General features: G+C 43.7%; 1 protein-coding gene across 7 annotated transcripts in view; it reads left to right on the top strand.

The window, feature by feature from the left end:
• Positions 1-23,128, top strand: part of ASTN2 (astrotactin 2) — an 849,846-nt gene that overhangs the window by 220,021 nt on the left and 606,697 nt on the right. For 6 of the 7 annotated variants that reach the window (XR_010382793.1, XR_010382792.1, XR_010382791.1 and 3 more), the window contains exon 4: positions 17,465-17,617. The exons of the other annotated variant lie outside the window; for it this stretch is intronic. Coding sequence is in view for 3 of the 6 variants with exons in the window: in XM_064490458.1 (XP_064346528.1) it covers positions 17,465-17,617 (153 nt within the window). In the remaining 3 variants the exon portion in view is untranslated. The remainder of the gene's footprint in view (positions 1-17,464; positions 17,618-23,128) is intronic. 7 annotated transcript variants of the gene reach the window in all.

The following is a 23,128-nucleotide window of genomic DNA, read 5'->3' as shown; positions in this document are numbered from 1 at the left end:
TGAGCTTCCAAAATGTGTTTATAATTTTGCTGCATTATCTCAATTACAATGATGTGAGGAAGGGAATGGGGGGAGGACTTAAAAAGAAAGCTGTTCAGAAAAATGCTTCATGAAAAATAACCCACAGTTACTGGACGACAGACCTGCGACTGTGGTTGTAATTGGAAATGGCACTATTAATACAACACTTATTCATTCTATATAATAAAAAAGGAAGTGCCTTTCTGCAATTACCCAATTCCAAATGAAAGTAACATCCTGTGGCATTTCCCATAAGTGGCTGGTTTGCACACATGGATGGAAACAATTAGCTTGGAAGTGTAGGAAGGCTGTGACTGGAGGATGAAGTAGGGAGGGTGAGACACATCCAGAAGGACAGGGGTGAGAGGGGGATTCATACTTTGCTGAGGATGGGAAAACAGTGAAGATCAGAGTACGCAGTATACCTGGTGCCCAGGAAGAGCAGTGAGACGTTAAGAATTGGACTTATAGGTCAGAGTCACAGAGATGTTCATGTTAAGTTCATTGAACAGGTGAGTATAAATATTTGCATGAGTTGTGTTTACTTAAGTTTCAAGTTCAGTCATCCACAAACCCTCCTGTTCATGAAACCAGTGCCCTCCTTGGCAATCTGCCTAAGCCCTGTAGGGTCCGGGTCATGGTTTTGCCTGACAGTCTCTGCCCTACTGCCATCCCTCGGTGAGGATGACAGTCAGATGAAGAAATTTCTTCATGCCGTGACTTTTTTTCTCTTTTATGTAATGAATGCTTTAATTTAGTTCTGTAGGCAAGTTGATCATGGTAAGGAAAGCATCAGTGGCAAGTAGTCCATTTGTAATTGGAAAGGGGAATATTCAGGCGATCTTCGACTATATTGGGTTGTAGTTAACCCTAAAATTATATAGTTAATGTGTCATTCCTGGGGGGGGGGACTAGGATGCATCTTGACTTCTCTTATCTCTTCTAATTTAGATACAAGTCCTATCTTCCTTGTCCATTCTAACCCCTACGTGAATGTGTGTGTGTGTGTGTGTGTGTGTGTGTGTGTATAATATATATATATAACATATATATATTCACATATAAATCTTATTTTCTATTTTCTTTGACATTCTTATAGTCAAGATCTGTGTCTCTCTTTGTCAGGGCTTACAGAGATTCCTTGAATAAATGCATAGTTACTAGAATTGGACCTTGGTTAGTATCTTGACTCCATCGACGTTAAGTATTGGGACTCTGAACACAATATGAATTCTAAGCTTAAAGTTTTCTTCTGCAAAAAGCAGTTTATTGAAGTGCTTACCTCACGTGATTGTTGTGAGTGTTAAATTGGAAACTTCAGGTAAAATGCTTCGCACGGTTACTGGCACATGCTGAGTGGCTTGGTACGTTTTAGCTCTTTTTATCATTATTTTTGTTATGCATTATTTTCCCTCGGATCCCTCTTCCACACCAGCAGTCACATTAATCTTTCTTAAGTACTTCCCTGATGGTGCCACTCCTTTGATCAGTACCCATATATATATCTTATAATACACGTACATATAATCTTCCCTGCTCTGTAGACTAAAGTTCAGGTGCTTAGCTTGGCATTCAAGTCCCTTCCTGGTGTGGGCACAACCTCCTCCTCACCTCATGTGCAGCAGCACCCCTCCAGGAAGACTGAGCTCGAGCCTTACTAAATGACATCATTTTTGGAACTGAAGATGTCTTTGGACTTCTGCTCTCTGTATATGCCACCTAGGAAAGCCCTCTCATCTTTCTTTGGCATCAAAGTGTTGCTTCAGTTCCTGCGCTTTGCAAGGGAATGCTAAAGTCAGCCAGATGGCTAGCCATCTCTCTCCACTTGGCCTTCTGGATGTGACCTTCACATCCTCCTCTTGAATCACCAGTTAATTAAAGAATTCTTTTTGATGTCCAGTTCAGATTAAATTTCACTCCATCTTGGTGTAATTCGTTGCATCATCAGGCTCTTTTGGGAACAGGCTATAAAATGTCACCTGGATGGATGATTGGCTTCCAGCGGGTTTGCTACTGACTTGGATCCATATGCCTTTCCTCATTCCAGTCTCTGATTACTAGCAATGTGCATATCTTTCCTCCACTTTCCTCCTCTGTGTTCAGACACAGCTCAGGAGGTAGAAGCTCTGGCCATGAAAAGAGGCAGGTGGGAGGCTGTGGGCTTCCCTCTTCCTTTCTCAGGCATCATTAACTTATTACACACCGGTGGAGGCTTGCCAGTTTGCCGCACAGCTGATTACATGCTATATTGTATCTCAGCTTTCTTCTGCTGAGAACCAGATAATGGACTAATTGTTTCTGAACCCAGATGCATGGACAAGAGGGTTTGTGTCTCTATGTAGGTTGGAGGGATGAAGAAGGAAAGAGGAATGGCATCTTCCCAATCTCTTAAGTGTAAGAGCAAGGCAAATTTCTTTGGGTTTCTGCTAAGTCTAAGACAGTTTAAATTATTATTTGTTTCTCTCCTCCATAATTATTGAAAGACACTTAGAATTAAAATTGTCACCTTTAAGTTACAAATTCACAGAATAACGGACTTTTAGGGTTATCATTGATTTGACCTGTCTTTTTATCCACCTTTACAATTTAATACTTGAATCTCTTCTATGTTATTTTTGGAATGTGACACCTCTGCCTACTAACTTCCGGTTTCAGAAGACTTACCATCTCCACTGGCTCTTCTTTCCATAGTTAGAAAGCTCTGTCATGTAGTGGGCTCATAAAAAAATAAATGTTACTATCATGATTGTTATTGATATTATTCTTAAGATCATGGATCTTGGTACCAGACAGATCTGAGTTTGAATCCCAGCCCTGTCACTTACCACCTAGGTTACTTTAGTCTAGTGGTTCTCAGCCAGGGGTGATTTTGCCCCATAAGGAGTATTAGGTAATATTTGGAGATACGTGTGATTAGTGTACCTCAAGGAGGGGTCTACGAGTATCTAATGGGCAGAGGCCAGGGGTGCTGCCAAATATCCTCCATCACACAGGACAGTTGTCACAAGAAAGAATCATCCAGCACCAAACGTCGATAGTACTAAGATTGAGAAACCCTACCTTAGGTCAGGAACCTTACCTGTCTCAGGGTGAGTTTTCCCATTTGTAAAAGAGAGATATGAGTAGAGTTTGCTTCACAGCATCATTGAGAATTACATGAACTGATGCCTGCAAAGCCCTTTAGCAAGTGCCTGGCCCAGTGTAAGCACTCAGAGAAATAGCTCTTGTAATTATAACACAAATAATGCATGTATCATGGTGCATGGGTCATAGTTACAGTAATAAGAATGTTAAACATCAAAAAACAAAGAATGTTAAATATCAGTATTGTAAGTGCTGTTAATACTCCAGCCCTTCAAGTAATCAAAGGCAGCTGACTTTTATTTCCTTGTAGAGACTTTTTTTAAACTGAAGTGTAGTCAGTTTACAATGTTGTGTTGATTTCTGATATATAGCATAATGATTCATATATATATATTTTCCCTCATAGTGTCTTATTCCTTATGATACCATTATAAGCCTTCATGTAAGACTAGCTTCTCATATCTGGATCAGCACTAATAATATTCTTTTTTTTAATTGAAGTGCAGTCAATTACAACGTATCAGTCTCTGGTGTACAGCACAATGTCCCAGTCATGCATATACATACATATATCTGTTTTCATATTTTTTTCCATAAAAGGTTATTATAAGATATTGAACATATATATGGCATCTGAAAAAAAAAAGGACACTATGAACTCATCTACAAAACAGAAACAGACTCACATACTTAGTAAATAATCTTATGGTTACCGGGGAAAGGTGGTGGGAGGGGATAAATTTAAGAGTTTGAAGTTTCCAGTTGTTAGCTAATAATATTCTTTTTTTTTTTTGCTTTTTTAAAAAATTTTATGAGAGGAAGGTAATTAGGTTTATTCATGAATTTCCTCTTGCAGGAGGTACCGGGGATTGAACCCAGGACCTCTTGGGTGCTGAGCGTGCACTCTACCACTTGAGCTGTCCCCTTCTCCCTAATGATATTCTTAATGTGACATTCAGAACTGAACACAGTTCTCTAGGTGTGGTCTGAGCAGTGCACCATAGAGCTGTCCCGTTCTTCATTCCAAGACTTTATGCTTCTATTCACGTAGCTTAAGGATGTACATTACTTTCTCAGTGGTCACCTTACCATTAACTCACATTGAGATCTCTGATGCCCAGATTATTGAGTGGAAATGACAGGAGAGGGAGGAATAACACCCAACTGAACGTGTGTTTATAAGATTTGTGTTACTGGGGAGAACTCCAAGAAGCTTACTTGGACACCCACGTCTAACCCAGGCATGCAAGGTCCAAACTCTAGAGATTTAAATCAGGAGGAGACTGATAAGAGACAAAGGGTGAGGAAGAAGAGGCACACTCAGAGGGGAAATGGCACACGTTGCTTTACAGTCCTGGGATACCCCTTATCTGAACGGTGGCTGGAACCTGAGTCTCCTTCCCAGGCTACCGGAATTTCCCGGGTTGCTACTAGACGCTTAGTTTGGAGGTTTTATCACAGCCTCTCTCTCTCTCTCTCCCTTTCTGTTATCACATTGCTCTACTTCATTGTGCACATCTAGCAAAATGAGAGTATTCCTCAAGACCCATCCGCCCGTGCACACAGGCTCCCTGTACAAATGGCTCCCTAGGATGGATCTCTATTATTTCACCAAAAAACATCAGAGGAGGAATTTGTTCTGCTCCACTAAAGACATGATTTCCAGTCTTCTCTACTGCCTTAGCTCAGTTTTTTGGCTGCTCCCTGGGAAAAGGATAGAGAGAAAAAAGGAGATATACATAATACTTAGCTGAGCCCATTTAACCAGGACTAAATAAGGAAAGAAGAAGATAATTCAGGATTATCTAGCTATGGATTCAAAGTAATTCCTAAAATGCACATGTGAGCCTGTATCCACACAGCAGCCCCTCAGAGATGCTTGGGACAGCCCCACTATCCCACAGGCTGATCCCGTCTCTGCCCTTTCCACATCCTTCATTTGTTCCTTCTCCTATTTTCATCTTCTCAGCAATGGGTAAGATCGTAGGAGTCCGATCAGCTTGGGCTCTGGGCCAGGCTCTGTTCCCTTACAGCGGTACTAATGTCATCCACTTCCAGGCTTGCCGTGAGTGGCGTATGGGGTAGTGGTGCCTGGCATAAATACTCAACTAGTCAACAAATATGAGTTAATAGTATAGCTGGTGTGCTTATTTAAATCTTTCTTATAGATACCATCATTTCCATTTAGTAAGTGAACAAAATAACTGAGGCTCAGAGAGGCATTGTCATTGTACTCAAGGATTAGAAGATGCTAAGAGGCAGATGCAGGATTTGCCCCAGAGTGCAATAACAAAGTCAGTTTGCATCATACTTTCCCCATGTTGTTTTGTATGTACACTTCTTTATATGTACACTGTCTACTTGATTAAGGATGTGAACAGCAGAATTTGAACCCAGTTTTTACTAATAATTCTGAACGGCAGTACTGCAAACTTTATCATAACCCAGCTTATGAAATGCTTTAACATGCATCTCACAGACATTTTTTGTTTTCTGAGGCTCAGAGAGGCCTGGTGAGGTGTTCAAAGTCACACAGCAGCTGAGCTGGAACTGAAGACCTCATCTTCTTCTTCCAGATCTGCTGAGTTTTTAGTTTAGGATTCCCTGCTATCCCCTCCCCCAAGTTGCTCTCTAAGCTTTCTGCTTGCGTTTTTGTGTGGCAGTGGCATGTAATCATGAATAATAAAGCAAGCCTGCTGTAACTGCCATGAAGAAATGGGAAATTGAAATTATAAGTCATTACATGGAAAATCCCGAGCCTCGTAGTATAACGCCAACTCAGCCTCAATCCATTATTGTCTATATATTTAGCCAGTCTATTTTTAAGAGTTTAATATTGAGAAATATAATGCAGCTGCATTCATTTTAGTCTAAAATCCCTGCCATTTGCTATAGTTGACTTAAATGTGTTTAAATTTATAACCACCTTTTTGCACTGGGAAGAGTTGCCTTCGGTTTAAAGGAACATGGGCAGGAAATCTGCGAGTTGAAATGGTTAAAACTGTGCACATTCCCTCTTCTGCTCCCCCACAGTCGTGTGGGTCAGTCGTGTGCCCGTGTCACGACGTATACTTTTCAAACCCCTCCTCCCGTGCTCAGTCATATACACTGTGAAACAGTTTTTCATTCATTCCGCAAGCATAGCCCAACCCTGAAAGCTCTGAATGGATGTGTGAACAGACTTAATACCACTGAAGAGAGCCATCTCAGTTTCAGGTGGTGGTTATTTCTGGGTTTATTCTCATAATTATCATTAATATGTTCTAAAGGGAGGCTGGCTGAGAGAGGTTCCTTTCATCCACTCCAATGTGGAAGTCAATTCATTAAACCATGTTTACTGGTCCCACTCGAAGACAAGCCACGGTATAGCATGGGAAGCCATTTGTTTAGCTCTGCTATTTATAGGCTATATGAACCTTGAAGAATTAATTAATCTTGTCATGCCTCCCTTACCCAAATAATGATACGTGTCTTGACAAATTGTGGATCAGTCAATCATCTCCACAAGAGTGCTACATCACACACCACACCACTGCCACATCTCAGGGGCATCTAGTAATAAACATTGAATCGCCTTGTATCTGAGGATCAGATGGAGTGTGTGCTCATCTCAGATGGATCTGCTCATCATCTGCAGGTTGGCTGGTGTCAGTGACCTAGGCTGTGGGAATAGGATGACTCTACTCCATGCTGAAGAGCTGTGAGTCCACAATATGTCCGTCATCCTTCTTGGACCAGTAGGCTGTGTGGAACAGGTCCTCCTCATGGTGGTGGAAGGAATAAGTGTGTGAGCAGAAATGTGTGGTGCCTCTTGAAGCCTGTGTTCATAACTGGCACAAGCTTCTTATCCACATACCTACCATTGGACAAAACAAGTCACATAGCCAAGCACAAATCGAGGGGCAATGAAGTACATTCCATCAACATCACATCACTATGGCGAGAAGTGGGTACAGGGAGCGGTGAAGCGGCGAAAAGTTCCGTGCACCATAGTCATTAAGAGAACTACATTAACCCGTGGCTTGTTTCCTTTAAAATCGTGCCTGTTACATTATAAACACTCCACAAGTGTTAAATATTACTGTTATTGTGATTATGTGACTGGTGAACTGTTCTCGGCAAATTGGAATGTTACATTTAGGTGAGCCTGGATTACCAGATCAACCAGAAACATTTAAGCTAACTCTCTGGGGGAAGAGGTGAAATTTCTGGGAGGGAAGGGAGTAAGGGTAAGAGAGTGAGATTCTCCCCTTCCTGCCAACCACCTGCCAGGAAAACAATGTCCTCTGGCTCAAAATAATGGAGTTAGATCTTCATCAGCAACAGATTTCTGTCTGTCTCTCTGTTTCTCTCTCTGTGTGTCTCTCTCTCACTATACACACACACACACACACACACACACACACACACACACACGTGTGTGTGTAAGCTCCCACATATTTGCCACAATTGCCTTATATTCAGGACCTGGTGATCTCTTAGAGGTCAAAGTACAAAGTTGATGAGCATCACAGAACAGACTGTGAGAATAGACAGAGGGTCATGAACAGAAGCTTGGCTCCTGGCTTAATGCAGTTGCCATCTTCAAGTCCCAGGTTATAGTAGATCCAGGGTGTAACCGTGACAAGGGTTGGCTGATGCAGAGTGGAAGCCCTGGGTGTCACTGGGGTCAGGGATGATGGTAAAAACGTATACATGACAGCACAACAGGGACTTGGAGTCCACAGTCCTTAGAGGCAATGAGTTACCTAAAAGGGAAGTGGAGAACCTAGTGTGTATTAAGCTTTGACTCGGTGCAAGGCCCTCTGCAAGCTTACCTCACTTAAGCTGACTAACAATAATGATAATAAAGGCTATCCTGTGTTGAGTGCTTAATCCATTTTGCACACTGTGCTAAGCACTTTGCATATATCATTGCATTCGGTCTCAACCAAAACAAGTAAACAAAGAAACAAAACCCCACAATTCTTGAAGAGGATTTATATTCAGTGTTTTACAGATGAAGAGCTGGGGCTTAGAGACGTCAAGGAACATACCTAGTCCCCAAAGTCCCAGAAGGACTAAGTGATAGAACAGAGGTTAAACCCGGGTCTGTCGGATTCCTAAACGGTGTGCACCTGCTGCACCCAGGGTATCTGAGATAATAGTAGCAGGCACAGGGAAGGGCAGGGAGCCGGACGGCAGGGCTCTCAGAAGAGGTGGGCCTTTTGAACTGTGGTCTGGGAGAGGAGGTAGGAGTTGGTAGAAAGAGCCTGGCCCTTCTTCCTAGCCCAAAGATGGATTTTCTTTGTCATAAAATCATCTCTCACTTTAACTTGAAAGTGAGAGATGCTCTTGAAAAACCAGACTGTGTGGGATTTTCTCTACAATTCTTGCCCCCTTTTCCTGCGGATGCTACTACACTTTGTCATCTGTTTTCCTGGTTCTGCATTCTTTCAGGGTCAGACAAGTCCATGTCTCCTTTGGGAATTTGCTATAGCTTTTCCACTTGCAAAAGGAATTAGAGGGCACATTGCCCGTAGTCTCATCACTGAACATTTAGCATGCTGTGTGTGTGGGTTTTTTTTTTTTTTTAATCTTTAACTGTCTCTTCTACTCAACAGTGTTGTGTTTTAAAGGCACAATGCTCAGCACTGTGTCCCCAGTGCCCACTTCTGCCAATGGTGTTGGAAGAAGAATTCCAGTTGTAGAACATAGGGGTCCCTCAGTCCCGAGGACTGCTGAGCCACATACACGGCTTTCCTGGGCAGTTACAGTAAAGGAGGAATCTAGAAGACTCTGACTAGTGACTGTGAGTTCCATCAGATTCTAGGCACGCACATGGCACCAGAGTTGGGTAGAAGATCTGGATTTGCCATGACTGTTTGTTTAAGATCTTTTTTGGCAATACCAGTATTAAGTTTCATCTTGAAAATGCTTACTCTGTATCAGGCACTGTGATAAGCATTATAACCTCTCATTTAATCCCTTAACAACTTACTTAATTTGGAATTGCAAGCCCCATTTTTATACTTGGGGAAGCAGGGGCTCTGAGTGGTTAAGTGATTTGCCCACGTTTTGCAGCTGGTAAGAAACATAGCTAACAGCCCAAAGTGTGGCCAGTTCTGAAGGCTTTCCAGAGCCATGCCTTGCCACCAAGGAGGTAATAAAGTGACCGAGAAGTCTTTGACCCAGCCTGTCTAGAACTGGACCATTTCTCCCTTGAACAAGAATTGCTATTTGTGGTACCAACCCCAGCCCACCTATCGGAAATCTCCTTTGCCTCTGTGGGCTCTATAAAATGGCAGGTGGTGAAGGCAGCGTTCGCTGAGAGAGGTAAAAGTACTTTGCACACGGAAGCATCCCGTGCCTGTGGTTACTGCATTCATCTTTCTGAAAGCACCTTTCATTTACATTTATGCCTACGAGGCCGTGGAGTTGGGAGGAATCTTTGAGACCATCTGTGTTCTGGCTTGGGACTGTACAACCAGCTCCGCAGAACCTGGAAGGTATTGTGTTTTTAACAGAGCAGAAGGAAATATCACTGCCTTTAATCTCATCCTTCAAACTCCATGCAGTTCTCCAGCAGAAGTTACGACCACTCTGTAAGTCTGCAGTATTAACTGACAGACCCAAGATCGTGTATCTAAGAAAAGGCTATTCCTGAGTTTTCCAATTTATATTTGTTGCTGTTTGTTCATTTGTCTTGTCTGCAGGTACTTGCTTGAAGATGAGCTGTACCAGGCACCAAAGTTTTAAGGAAATATGTGGAAGAAAAAACTAAAAAGTGAGAAAATTCTATCCATCATTTTTTATCCCTGAAAATTGGGAAGAGATGGCCATTTAAAAAAAGGGGGGCATACATGCCTTTTAAATTTATTCTAGTAGTGAAGCATTCTCATCTGGCTAAGGAACACTGGCTGTTTCCTTTGTTACTTTATTATTATTATTTATTTATTTTATGAAGAGGTAACTCCTATATGAGATGGAATGTTAGATTTAGGGACTGGTTTCTCACAACTTCCAAATTTGACGGTTCTTTGCATTTATACAAGGTCTTCCCAGCTGAGGGGTTCCTTAGGGCTGGGATGTCTTCTCTGATTACCTACACCCCAATCCTGGCATTTGAGTGTGTCCAGTCCAAAGCTTGGGAATAAAAATTGAGGTCTATATTAGGGTTCTCCAGAGAAACAGAACCAATAGGAGATCTAGACAAAGACATGTGTAGATATATCATCTATTGGTTACATATATCCTATCTGTCTGTCTGCCTGCCTGTCTGTCTATCTAGATTTATTTTAAGGACTCATCTCATAATTCTGTGGAGGTTGACAAGTCCAAAATTTTCCAGGTAGGCTGGGAGGCTAGAAATCCAGGGAAGAGTTATTGCCGTCAAGTCTGAAGGTAGTCTGCTAGCAGAGTTCTCTTCCTTGGGGGAGGTCAGTCTTTTTTCTGTTAAGGCCTTCAACCCACATTATGGAAGGTTTTCTTCCTCAGAATCTACTAATTTAAATATTAAGCTCATCTGAAAAAATACCTTCACAGAAACACCTAGGATCCTGTTTGACTAAATATCTGGGTACCATGGCTTAGCAAAGTTGACCCATAAAATTATTCATCACAAGATCTGAGGTTAAGATTATCATAGAATTTGGGGAAATGGGGAGGAGTAGTGGAAATTGGAGACTTGAGTGCTGGATCTTGGTCTTCTGCTGACTTTTATCATGACTTTGTCTCACAGCACCTCTGTTTTCACATCTGAATAAAAGGGGAAATACAGACTCTCTAAAAGAATTTTCAAAATGGATATCTTATGATGCCCAATGAGTGAATGGATGGATAGATGGATGGATGGATGGATGGATGGATGGATGGATGGATTTTGGGTGGATGGATTGCAATCATGAAGGTGAAGAGAGAGGAAGTTGGGTAGTGACTACTCTTTCTTGAGCCCTTAGTATGCTCTAGAAGCTCTGTTACACAATTTATGTACGTAATTACATTTAATCTTTCCAAACAACCCTACAGACATTTAGGGAAACTGAGGTTTATAAAAGAGAAGGGGGTGGTTCCAAGCCACACAGTGGCAGAGCTGACACTGGAACTCAGGTGGGCTTTCTCACACGCAATATGATCAAGTAACGCCCACCTATTGCTTGGTTTTCTGAACATAGATCTGTGGTGAGACAGGACTGACAAAATGGGGCATGAGCTGCGACTAGGACCTCCAGGCTGAACAGTCTTGACCGTCGACACTGAACAAGGTTCCTTGGCATGGCAGGTCAATCTCCAATCAAGTTGAGCCCCTGGCTCCAGCCAGGGCCAGATTGCCAGGGACTCCTTGCCCAGATAATTTAAGAGGGGTGGGCTGTCAGAGTCACTTTCCAGACTCAGAGAAGTCACGTCCATACTCAAAGACTGGGATATCCATGTCCCTTCACCAGGCAGGCCAGGAGGAGGATGTACAAGGTAGTGCAGTGAATGGGGCCTGGTTATCTTAGTCATTGGAATGTGGGTATAAATCCTAGCTCTGCTGTGAATTAAGGGTATGACCCTCGGAGATTATTTAACCTCTCTGAGCCTTAGTTTCCTCATTTCTAAGCAGCTAATGATGTTTCCTCTTCAGAGTTGTTAGGAGGAATAAATGAGAAAACATAGGAAAAAATGCCAGGCTCCTTGCTTGGCAGAGAGTTAGTGAATTTTTCAAGAATTGTGAGTTTTCTTCTTAAACAGGCTAGATGAGTCTAGAAAAATTAAAGAGGGTGATAAAGGTGATACAGGATCTTGAACCCAAACCCACAATAGTTTCAGTGATAGAACAGCCCAGGCTGTGTGGAGGAGAGAACAGCACATGAGTGTTGAATGTGGAAATTGTTGACTGCCAGTGTAGACAGTGCCTGTTCTGCAGGGTCAAGGATCAGGGGGAAGCTTGCCTGGTGTCTGGAAACCAACACAACCCTTATGCCTTTGCAAAGGCACTTGGGGTCCGCCGTTCTCTTCTCTTGCCATCTGTCTCCTCTCCTGTCCTTCCCTTTCTGATCTCCCTTTATTACTATCTTGCTCTCTCCTCTCCTTTCCACTCTTCTTTGCCTCCCTTTTCACCCCCTGACCTTGATTACTGAGCACAGTTTTCCTCCTCCTTCCTGTTTTCTCTCCCTCCCCCATTTTCCCTCTCCTCCTCTCTTCTCTCTCTCTGTCTTGGCTTGGGGGCCGGGCGTCTCTCCTCTGGCCCCAGTGGTTCATTCCCATTAAGCCTGACAATCTCTCATATGTCAATTAGAAAGAGGCAGCTTCCCCCTCTTCCCCCTCCCTTTCCTGGGCCTGCCGCGATGCTCAGATCAAGCACCATCTGTTGCATTCATCCAGGCGACGGGTGAGCATTTTGCTGCTCTGGGGAGGCAGAGCTCAGCGGGAACCAGGAGGTAATGTGGCTTGTTTGGACAACTTGATATATTGATATTGATAGAGCTACCGAATGAGATTGAGAGGCATGGGGGCAGGAGAGGGTGGTACGGAGGATGAATTAGGCCATGGAGGGGTTTGCAGAAGCACAGCCGCCTCTGAGCCTGTCTGGGCGCTTGGCACTGTCGCCAAGGCAAGAGCAGCCAAACAGATGGATAGGATTTGCTACAGTCGGGATCAGAAACCCTTGCTGCTCAGGGGAGCAAACCTTGCCTCTCTGTGTGTCTTCCTCTCCTCCCAGCCGGTCCAATCTGCATCAGCTCATGAGAAAGTAAAGCGCAAATAACAGGATGGGAAGAGGCTGACCTTTAGGAATTGCTGAATGTCAAAGCTACAGTGAAAAGGGATGATATATCCTTCAAGGTTCCAGCTGGGCAAAGAAGGCACCCTCAAATGAGATTTTTAGGAGAAATTCAATGAAGTGACTATGTATAGAGGTGTAGACAGAATGAAGAGAATCAACAGGCAGGTTGTACTGAGGAACTAAGCAAAATAAGTATCAGGAAGCCACTACTAATTCCTAGGTGGGAGGGTATAGCTCAAGTGGTAGAGTGCATGTTTAGCATGCTTGAGGTCCTGGGTTCAATCCCTGGTACTTCCTCTAAAAATAAATAAACCTAATTACTTCCCCCCACCAAGATAAAATAAAATAAAATGATACAATAGTAAATAAATAAAATATTAAAAAAAAAAACTACAATGAGCTAATTCCTACAACAGAGGGGCTAGGGGAGAACATGATTTCATTGGAGTCTGTGAGAGCTAGATTTGTGGGAAAGAAGCCCCTGGTGTTGAAGGTCTTAGTTTCTATCAGAAATATGATGCAGAAACAGGAAAGGAGCAAGGGAAGACTTACTCTCAAATTCCCTCCTCCCATGGCATCCCACTGGGCAAACTCAATTAGTAGCCAGATAACAAGGATCTGTGAAATAGCCCGTATGCCTGCTCTACTGCAGAGTAGCCCATAGAGTGAGGCAGAGTTAAGTGGAGGATGCATCTGGGGGTGCAAAGGGAGATCAGACAGCACAGATCAGGAATGAATACGTGTTACGTAGCCTGCACTACGCCAGAAGCTTATGTTCTTAACCACCACACCCACTCACTCTCTTCCTTTTCCAAAGAATGCATGTAGAGTCTCCACAGAGCCCAGCTCTCCCCTGGGAGTGCAAAGCCCACTTAACTTACTGTCTACTCAACACCACTCCACTTAGACGTCTGGGCGGCACCAAGTGTGCTTACCTAAAACCAAACTCCTCTTCCAGTGCCCTGCCTCTCATTGAGAGGTACCATTGTTCTGCCTCCGAGGATGTCAGGATCATCCTCTACACCTCCCTCTCCCTCGCCGCCCCTTCCCAGTAACTCTCCGCATTCGGAGGGAGCTGTACCTGCAGAGTCACTCAGACTTGCACACTCCTCCACCTCCGCTACTCCACCATTTCTGTCCCTGCTCTCTCCACTGCTCTGTCTCCTTCTCTGTCTCTGCCCCTGCCCCCTGTCGTCTCCTACACGGACTCCTGGACTACTGCACCTTCTTCCTGCTTGGTCTTCCCACTTCCATTTCTGTCCTTCTCCGATGGATTCTGTCTCCTGCCAGAGCAATCTTCCCTACATGAAGATCTGATCAAGTCACTTTCCTATCTAATACCTTCAGTATATTCTGTCCTCCACAAGCCCAGAATAATTAGGGTTAAGGTGAGGGTGAGGGTGAGGGTCAGCATTAGTGTCAGGGCTTCCTGCCGCTCTAGAATAATCTCACGCCCCCAGTGTTTCAGCCCCAGTGGTGGTTGCAGCCCCTTCCACATTCCTTCTCCCCAAGGAGGTCTTTGTTTAGACTCTTCCCTCTGACTTTTTTGTTTCTTTACCTCTCCCCTCCCTTATAGCTCCCTTTTCACCTGATTAACTCACACGCTTTTCAGATCTTAGTCACACTGCTCACTCCCTTGTAGCAAGTTTCTATGGTTTTCCTAGAGAGGCCTTAATCCCCTAACGTAGCCTCTGATACCATCTTTCACCTCTCCTTTATGGTACACATCGCTTGTAAATTTTACATTTCTCTGTCACTCATTTCATTAGTAGTGGTCTTCCTGTCTATATGGTGAGCACCATGAGGGAGTTTTGTTGGTTTGTGTTTTTCACCATTGCACCCTGTTATGGAGTGAAAATTCGTGTCTTCCTCAAGTGCATGCATTGAAACCTTAACCCTCCATGTGACTGTGATTTAGTCTACTCGAGCTGCCATAGGCAAATGCCATAGACTGTGTGGCTTAAACAGTGGACATTAACTTTCTCAGAGTTCTGGAGTTTGGAAGTCTGAGGTCCAGGTGTCAGAATGGTCAGGTTGTAATGAGGGCTCTCTTTTTGGCTTGCAGACAGCTGCCTTCTGCTGATATCTATCTGTGTGAGAGAGAGAGAGAGGAAGGGAAAGGGATCTTTCTGCTCTCCTCAGGCCACAGTGCTGTAAGATTAGAGCACCGATTTTATGATCTCATTTAATTCTTAATTACCTCCTAAAGATCCTATCTCCAAATACAGTCTGCTATAGACTGAATTGTGTACCCTCAAAATTCACATGTTGAAGCCCTAACACAATGTGACTGTATTTGGAAGCAGGGCTTTTGATAGGTAATTAAAATTAAATGAGGGTATAAGGGTGAAGTTCTAATTTAATAGGACTGGTGTCCTTATAAGAGGAAGATTTCTCTCTCTCTCTCTTCCGTTCCACTCCTATGTGGATGCATCGTGGAAAGGCAGGGTGAGCACACAGTGAGAAGGCAGCCATATTCAAGCCAGAACCTGACCTGTTAACATTACCCAGTCTGTGGTTTTTGTTATGCATCTCAAGCAAACTAAGACATACCTCCTATGCTCATCACAGGAGGTTTTTCTGAAAATACTATTGAATAAATGAATGAATGAATGAATGAATGAATGAATGAGTAGATGAATGAATGCATGAGTGTTGACAGACCTGTATGTGTCCCTCCCTTGAAGGATTTCAGACTGTGGCATGCTCTGGACTTTTCACCACAGTATAGCCCAACTCTTAAAATTTTGTGCAAATCACTTTCCTCTCTGGGTTTAAAGCATCAGGATTGGGCATGAGAGTGTGTCTCAGAATTGGACTGCAGCCTCTTGCTGGAAGGTTCTGTGTTGTAGGCTTGGATTAAGGGACTCATGTCTGGGTTTTTATTATTGGCTTACTTTTCAGTAGACCTGGTTGGGGTACCTGGAGAGACAGCAAGGGAGGCAAGTACAGAAGTCATATTGCTACGGCAGGTCATTTGTATCGTCGGTTGTCTTTTTTCTTAGCAAACAGACTCCCCCTAGGTCCCCAAAGACAGGACCTCTCACAGAGCCCAGTACCCAAGCCAGCCCCCTGGGTGTGAGCTACCCTGCAGACACACCTGTGTCTAGGCAGATAAACTTTCCTGGGAGAACAGAAGCCCCTTGAAATTGGTGTTGGGATGTTCAGAAGCCTTGTTTGTCCAGGCTAGTGAAACCTCATCAAAGAAACAGGAATCTTTGGCATGTCCCATTCCTTGGCATCAAACAGCAGGTGGCTCCAACTGAAGAACTCTCCCAGCCTCTAGAGACATAGGTGGAGGGAGAGCTGAGTTTGAAGACTTCAAAGTCGGAGCTCTCTTTGGGGATTTCTCAGAACAAAGGCATTGAGACCATTCAGCTGGTTTTCTTTTCTTCTTTCTCATTTCCTCTCCTTGCCTTTTATGTTGCCTCTCCTTCCTTCTCAAGCGTTCCTGCTTTTTTAAACTTTTATGTTCTACATTTTTTTTTTCTGCTCTGCCCTTTTGACCACAATCTGTCCATTTTCTGGAACTTTGTACGAGTTTAAATATTGAAATTCCTGGCTACCAACAGATTATTGGAGGGTGTTGATGCAAATGGAACATTGGAGTAGGAGTTAGAAGGCTTGACTCTGCCACTTGCTAGCTGAGAGCAAGTTGTTTGCCTTGCTTGGAGGGCCTCAATTTCCCTGAGTAAAATGGGGCTATTGTACCAAGCGGTCTACGTATCACAGTGCTGCAATTGTGTCTCCTGAAATGTCATTTGACGCACATCCTGCCGTCTACCTTTACTGCCACTGTTCTGTTCAGGCCATCATTGCCTCTCACTGGCCTTTCTCCTTGTCTCTATGTGCATTGCTCCATACTCTACTTAGTAATTGTTGTCTAAGGGACTTAATTGGAACATGCCAGTTTCCTGTTTAAAATCTTTTGATGATTACCTTTTGCCATTGGAATAAAATCCAAACTTCTCAAGATTGCTTACAAGATGCTCTGACCTCTGCGGCTTCAATGCCTCTTTACATGCTCTGTTGCAGCCAGAGTGAACACCTTAACAGCTAGCTGCTCATGCACCATGTTCTCTCTGGCTTCAGATCTTTGCATATGCCTCTCCTTCCACCCAGGGCACTCTCATTCCAAATCTTTTTGGCAACTCTACCCTGATCCTATCTCCTTTGCTGATTCCTACTCATGTTTAAAGGCTCAGTATAGGTAGGTGTTGCCTACTCCAGGAAGCCTGCCTTGACTTCCAGGATGGGTGAGATGACCCTTCTTGGGGCTCCTCTAGTATTCTGTACTCTCCTATCACAGAAGTATTGTACAGTGTTGGAAATGCCTGGATATGTGTCCTTCCAAGCTATGGATTCCTTGAATCATGGACTATGTCTAACTTCCACCATCATATTTCAAGGGCATGGGGCAGTGCCCTTGAGAACATACTAGGTGCTAAGGAAATAAATGCATAAGCCAGCAGGTACATCTTGACTGGTCCCTGTGGCTTCTGCATCATCGCTGGGTCAGGGAGGGAGCTCCAGACACTCAGCAGGCCAGGCCCAGTCCTCCAGGGACTGAGGGTGGGCCAAGACCTAACCTTAGCCCCATTGCCCACCCTGTAGCGGCAGCCGAGGTGACGCAGGAGCCAGTGGAGTCCCTGATGCAGAAGTTCAAGGAGAGTTTCCGCGCCAACACGCCCATCGAGATCGGTCAGCTGCAGCCAGCACTGCGCAGCGCCTCGGCAGGGAGGAGGAAGAGAAGAAGCAGGTCCCGAGGTAGGTCCTCCCAGCGCTTCTGGCCAGGGTGTCAGCCACTGTGCCCAGGTTCTGAAGGTGCCAGAAAGAGCTGTGCCCTCTTCCCTTGCTTCCCTGTGCTCATAGAACCAATGCCCCTGTCTCCCTGATAATTCATCCAAATCTTCATCGTCATCATCATCATCTACTGCTTCTCTGACCTTTTGTGTGACTTTCTAACTGGGACAAAACCCCTCATTGTTGCCATCGATTTCCAAATCTTGTCTGTTTGTCCTTCAGTTCACTCAGTAGTCTCCAGCAGGTGCCTCTTCCTCTTGGTTCTTACGTCTCTAGTTCCTATAACTTGGTTCTGATTCTGTCATTCCCCTTCTCCTGTAGCTTCAGTGGTTGTCCAGTGTCCTCAGAAGTGTCTGTGCTTATGAAAATGGCATTTCAGGCCACTGCAGAGCTCCGATCTCTCTGCTGCTCTTCCAAGTCCATGTGTCCCCACTTCCATGTTCTTTTTCATGCCCTTTTCTCTGCAGGAAAGCCCCTATGAGCAGTCATTGTCATTTAATGCTTACTCACTCCAGGCAGCAGGCTAAACGCTGTACGTGTCTTACCTCATTGGATCCGCAGGAACCCTGTGAAACAGGTACAGTGATAGCACCCATTTCACAGATGATGTCTCTGGGGCACAGAGAGCTGCCCAAAGGGATGCCCTAGTAAGTAGCAGAGCCAGGAGGAACTAAACAGTCAGGGTCCCAAACTTTTTTACTAAACCATTCTATTCTATACTAGTGAAGTCTTACCTATCTTTCCAAATTCAACTTGCATGGCGTATGTTGGAGAAGCCATTGTCACAGTCACAGTGCACTCTGAATTCTCCCATATCTTTACCATGTGTTAAGCACTGACTTCATTTTTGTGTAGTATCATTTGCTTTTGCTGGCTCTCTCCTTAGCTAGACAGAGAATTCTTTGAAGGCAGGAATTATCTTATTATTTGAATCATCTTTGCATTTCTGGGTGTAAATCAGTGTCTGCACACAAGTAGACACTTGCTATTTGAAGAGATAATGTCTAAGTCTTAATGTTCGAATTGCTGTATCCAGTGAAAAACCAAGATCTACACATTAAGCTGAGGTCATAAATGGAGGCAGAAGTTGATGATGGAGTTTGTTTTTGGAACTCATGTAGTAAACCCCAGCTTGAAACGTTGTGTAATGATAAAGACTAGTTGTTTTCAGATCCGCAATGTCTGGGTGCTAATCCCAGCCCAGTCAGTTCCAACTTGCTTAGCTTTGGAAGAGTCATTGGATATCTCTGAGCCTCAGTTTCCTCTTCTGTAGAATGGGGATGCCAATCCCTACATCAGAGGATTGCTGTAAGGATCTGATGAGATGATGGATGTAGGCTACCTTGGATTGCTTAGCTGATGTATTAGGAACTGAATAAATGCTGTCTTATATTTGTTATGGGTTGGGCATTCAGGGTCGCTTGTCATTCCACTTGGCTTGAACTGTCCGTCTCTGTCCTTCCACTATTCACCAAGAATCTCCTTCCCACATCCTCTCTACAAATCCAGCCCCCCAAAATACTCTTGATCCAAGTCCATAACCTCCCCCTCCTCACTACCAATCTGTATCACTTTCCTTCATGTCATATCCTAAACGTTTTTTATGTCAATAAATTCTTCTGAAAACAATCTATTTTATGCACCATAACTGTCTCTAACAAGGCCCCTGCTGTTAGGAATTTGGGCTGTTTCTAATTATTTCACCATTATGAACAATACCATGTGAAATTTATTTATTTATTTTTCTTAAAACTTAGCCTTCACTTTGGGGTCCATTGTCCCCTCTTACAGTAGAACTGCAGAATTAGATTATTAATGAGCTCTCTTATTTGATTTAGACTATGATTGGATATCCAGTTATTTTAATTTACAATTTAGGTGGGGCCTAAGAGAACTAATGCAGGAAGAAATTCCTTTTTAAACGTATTTCAAATTTGTTCCCCCTTTCTTTGTCATCATTATGACCACTGCCACCTCTCACCTCCTGCTTGTGACCATGCCCTCCTTGAGATTCTTCAAAAAGCAAGCTAGAGTCATATTTTTAGAAATATAAACCAGATAAGATCACTCTTCTGCTTAAAATCATTCCGTGGTTTCCTGTTACCTTTAGAAAACAATCCAAACTCCTTGCCATGGCGTGTAGATCCTGTTCCATCTGGATCTACTCCTGCCCTCTTCCCTCACTTGGCATTTCTTTGTGCTCCAGACACAATGACTTTTCTTACGTGTTCTATGAACCCTAAAAATGAGTCCCCAGTTTAGAGTCTAAGAACTTGCTGTTTCTTCTTCTCCCTCTGTCTCTTTTTGCCCCCCACCTGTTCTCCTGCCTGGCCCCTTCTCATCTTTCAGCTGTTAACTCACACATCAGCTCCTCAGCATCCTTGTCTGTGACTACCCAAATATGGGTACCCAAACTTTGACTCCTTCCCATCCCCAACCTGCTCCTGTCTGTTACGTAACCATCACTCTCCTCCATCCCTCATGTTAGGGTCTAAAATCAGTTTCATTTGTTTGCTTGTTTACTGTTCTTCTCTCTAAAATATAAGCTTCATGTTCATAAACCTAATACACAGAAAGTGCTTAATAAATATTTATTGAATAAATGAGTGCATTAACCTCAAAGATCATTGAAAAGTGGCTCAGTTTTATAACTTTCAAATTGATGGTATAAAAGGGATCCATGATAAAGCAAAACCTCCTGGTACAGATCTCTAGGGAAGATCTCCTATTTCCCCTAGAGATGGACTCACTGATGGGTAGCACATTAAACGTGCTCAAGTGGATGCTGTTAAAGCAATTTTCAGAATGGCTTAATAACATTGTGCTCAGGATTTTGCTGCCACTATTGGATAAGATTTTTCAAGAGAGAGTAAAGATCATACGTGGCAGTCCTGAACTTCTTAACTCACATACTTTCCACTCCAGATCCTCAAGATTTTCTTGGACAAAAGAACTCATGGTCAATAAAAGTTTTGGAAATTCTGCATGCTCCCTCTTGCTCTTGGAAAATCCCACTTGTGTCTTAATCTATTAAAGACCCTGGAAAGTCCTGCAGTACAGAACTGCTGGGCAGATTTGTTTAGCACATGATCTGTAAAACCATCTTGACCACAGACTCTTATTCCCCTTATAACATGTATTAACATCTTGCAGAACAGAAGCGTCTATAGAAACACAGTTTTGGAAGAGCTCCATTGGCTTGCACTGACCAGCAGAAATCCCAGATACGATGGTCAAAATCCCCAGTCTTCCACTGTCTGTTTCTTACCCCTGCCACTAAAGTGGCCGTAGGCCTTCTGGCCTAGAGTGGGAGCACCTGGCCTCTCTCTGTTTCATTAGGCTTCACTCCCAGCCCATGGTGCTCAGTGGTTCCCAGCAGATGGATGGATAGCAGAGAACCAGTGTCATGGAATTGCACACATGGTTAAAAGCAGCTCCAATGTGGTTCTGTCATTAGGGCTTCCTCCTGAGAGGCCTGGCAGATGCTGAAGTGCATCGTCCTCTGGTCGACAGAGGATGGTGATGTGGTTTCTGATGCTGTCCTCAGGCCTGCAACCAGGTTTTGTAAGGCAACTGTTGGGTAGTCACTCCCCAGGGTCCACAGGAGGTGCTGGCATTCAAATAAAGCAGAGGAAAATTCTGTGGATGTGAGGAAGGGCTTACTGAGGTTCATGCAGTCTACACAGTGGTTTCAAGGTGGGACTTTGACATTTAATTCCACCATTGGCTAACTGAGGGTTTTTAGCCTCAGTTTTCTCATCTGTTAAAAAGTGCTAATAATGCCAAAGTCACACGTGAGTTGTGAGATAATACCTGCAAAATGCTTGGTCCAGTGTCTGGCACATGGTTGACCCTCAATCAAGAGTAGCTAATTTTATCATTGGCATCAGGGTCCTGCTCACTTGGCCTCCAGAGACTCACAAATCCATCCCCTCCTCCCTGGGCCGTTGCCTCTGAGTTGGTTGAGGTTTCATCATCCCTCATCCAGATTCGTGTGACAGCCTCCTCATCCACAAATCCATCTTCTACCCTGGCGGGTGGAGTGATCTTTTGAAAACACACTACATCAGGCCATGTCACTCTCCTGCCTAGAACATTTTCCTGATATTCTGTCACTTGCTTTGGGGGCTTCTGAAGCTTTCCCAGTGAAGTATTCCTAAGGGCGAATGAGAATCAACACACCTCCAAGGGGTCAGCAGCTGTGCTCACAAGACATCAGTTATAATCTCCGAATACTAGGTTCCATCTAAAAGAAAATCCATGCCACTCAATTTTATAATATGTGCAGGTTTCTTTTAGTTTAGATTGTATTATTTGTCAGTTAAATTATGAAACATTTTTTTCAAGTCTTTAGGTAATGTTGATGTCACAGGAAGAAGAACCACACTTAAGCTGATTATTCTAGGATAGTAAGGTACCATCTTCAGTGGGTTTCCATGGGTTCAAGTGAGAGGATGCCTGTAAAGCACTGAGCACAGAGCCAGGCAAAAGGTGCACATTGAACATGTGTGTTTTACTATTTTCTATTTACTATCATCACTTCTGTTTTATTATTATGTTTGTATTTGTCAACATCATTATCATGACGGTGATGATGTCAATTATCATTATATTTCTCAGTATCCCATTAGGGATACAGCTTCCCAGTTTTAGAAGCAAGAGTCTAGAGGATGAAGGACACACTGTTTAAAAGAATTAAAAAGTTGCCATAGCGTGCTACACCAGGCTCCTTCCTAGGCTGGGCTGCAGCCTACCTCTGGCTCCCCACAAGCCCCGAGCCTCTGTATTCTGCAGCCTTCAGCACACTGGCTATTTTTCCTTCCCCAACATGCCTTGGTTTCCAAGTCTGTGTACTGGTCATGCCCTACCTGAAAGCCACCCTCTTTCTCCCCAGTCTCTTCTCCAGGCAGCAAATTGCTACTTATTTTTCGCATTCCAGTTTCAAAATCTTCTCTGTGAAGACCCCACCCCCAGCACACCCTCAGCCCTAACCCCTGCTGAGTGAGCCACTCCTTTGTCTGGGCATTTGCTTTCTATCACAGCCCTCATTACAGGACACATCTGTTTCCCTCAACTTTGACGGCCCCATGATGGAAAGGACACTGATTTATGTCTCTGCAGCCCAGGTGCCTAACAGAATTGTCACAGAAGAGCAAATATCTGAATGGGAGAATATATAAATGGATGGATGAATGCATGGATGAATAAAAGGAGATAGTTAGGAGCCTCATAGATATGGTGCAACTAGCATTTATTGAGCATTTAGTATATTCTAATTACCATACTCATCACATATTTTTATTTAAAAGCCCCCTAATCCCACAAGGTAAGGACTATAATGATGCCCATTCTACAAAAGAGGAAATCCAACCTTGAATAGTTTCAGTGACTTGCACAACTGTACTCAGCTAGTAGACTGTGGAACTGTGAATTCAGCCCATACTGAGCCCACATTTCAGTCCCCAGATGACTAGA

The sequence above is a fragment of the Camelus dromedarius genome, chromosome 10 (assembly GCF_036321535.1).
Source record: "Camelus dromedarius isolate mCamDro1 chromosome 10, mCamDro1.pat, whole genome shotgun sequence".
Lineage (NCBI taxonomy): Eukaryota > Metazoa > Chordata > Mammalia > Artiodactyla > Camelidae > Camelus > Camelus dromedarius.
The sequence above is the reverse complement of the archived record's forward strand: the minus strand, read 5'-3'. Positions and strand labels throughout refer to the sequence as shown.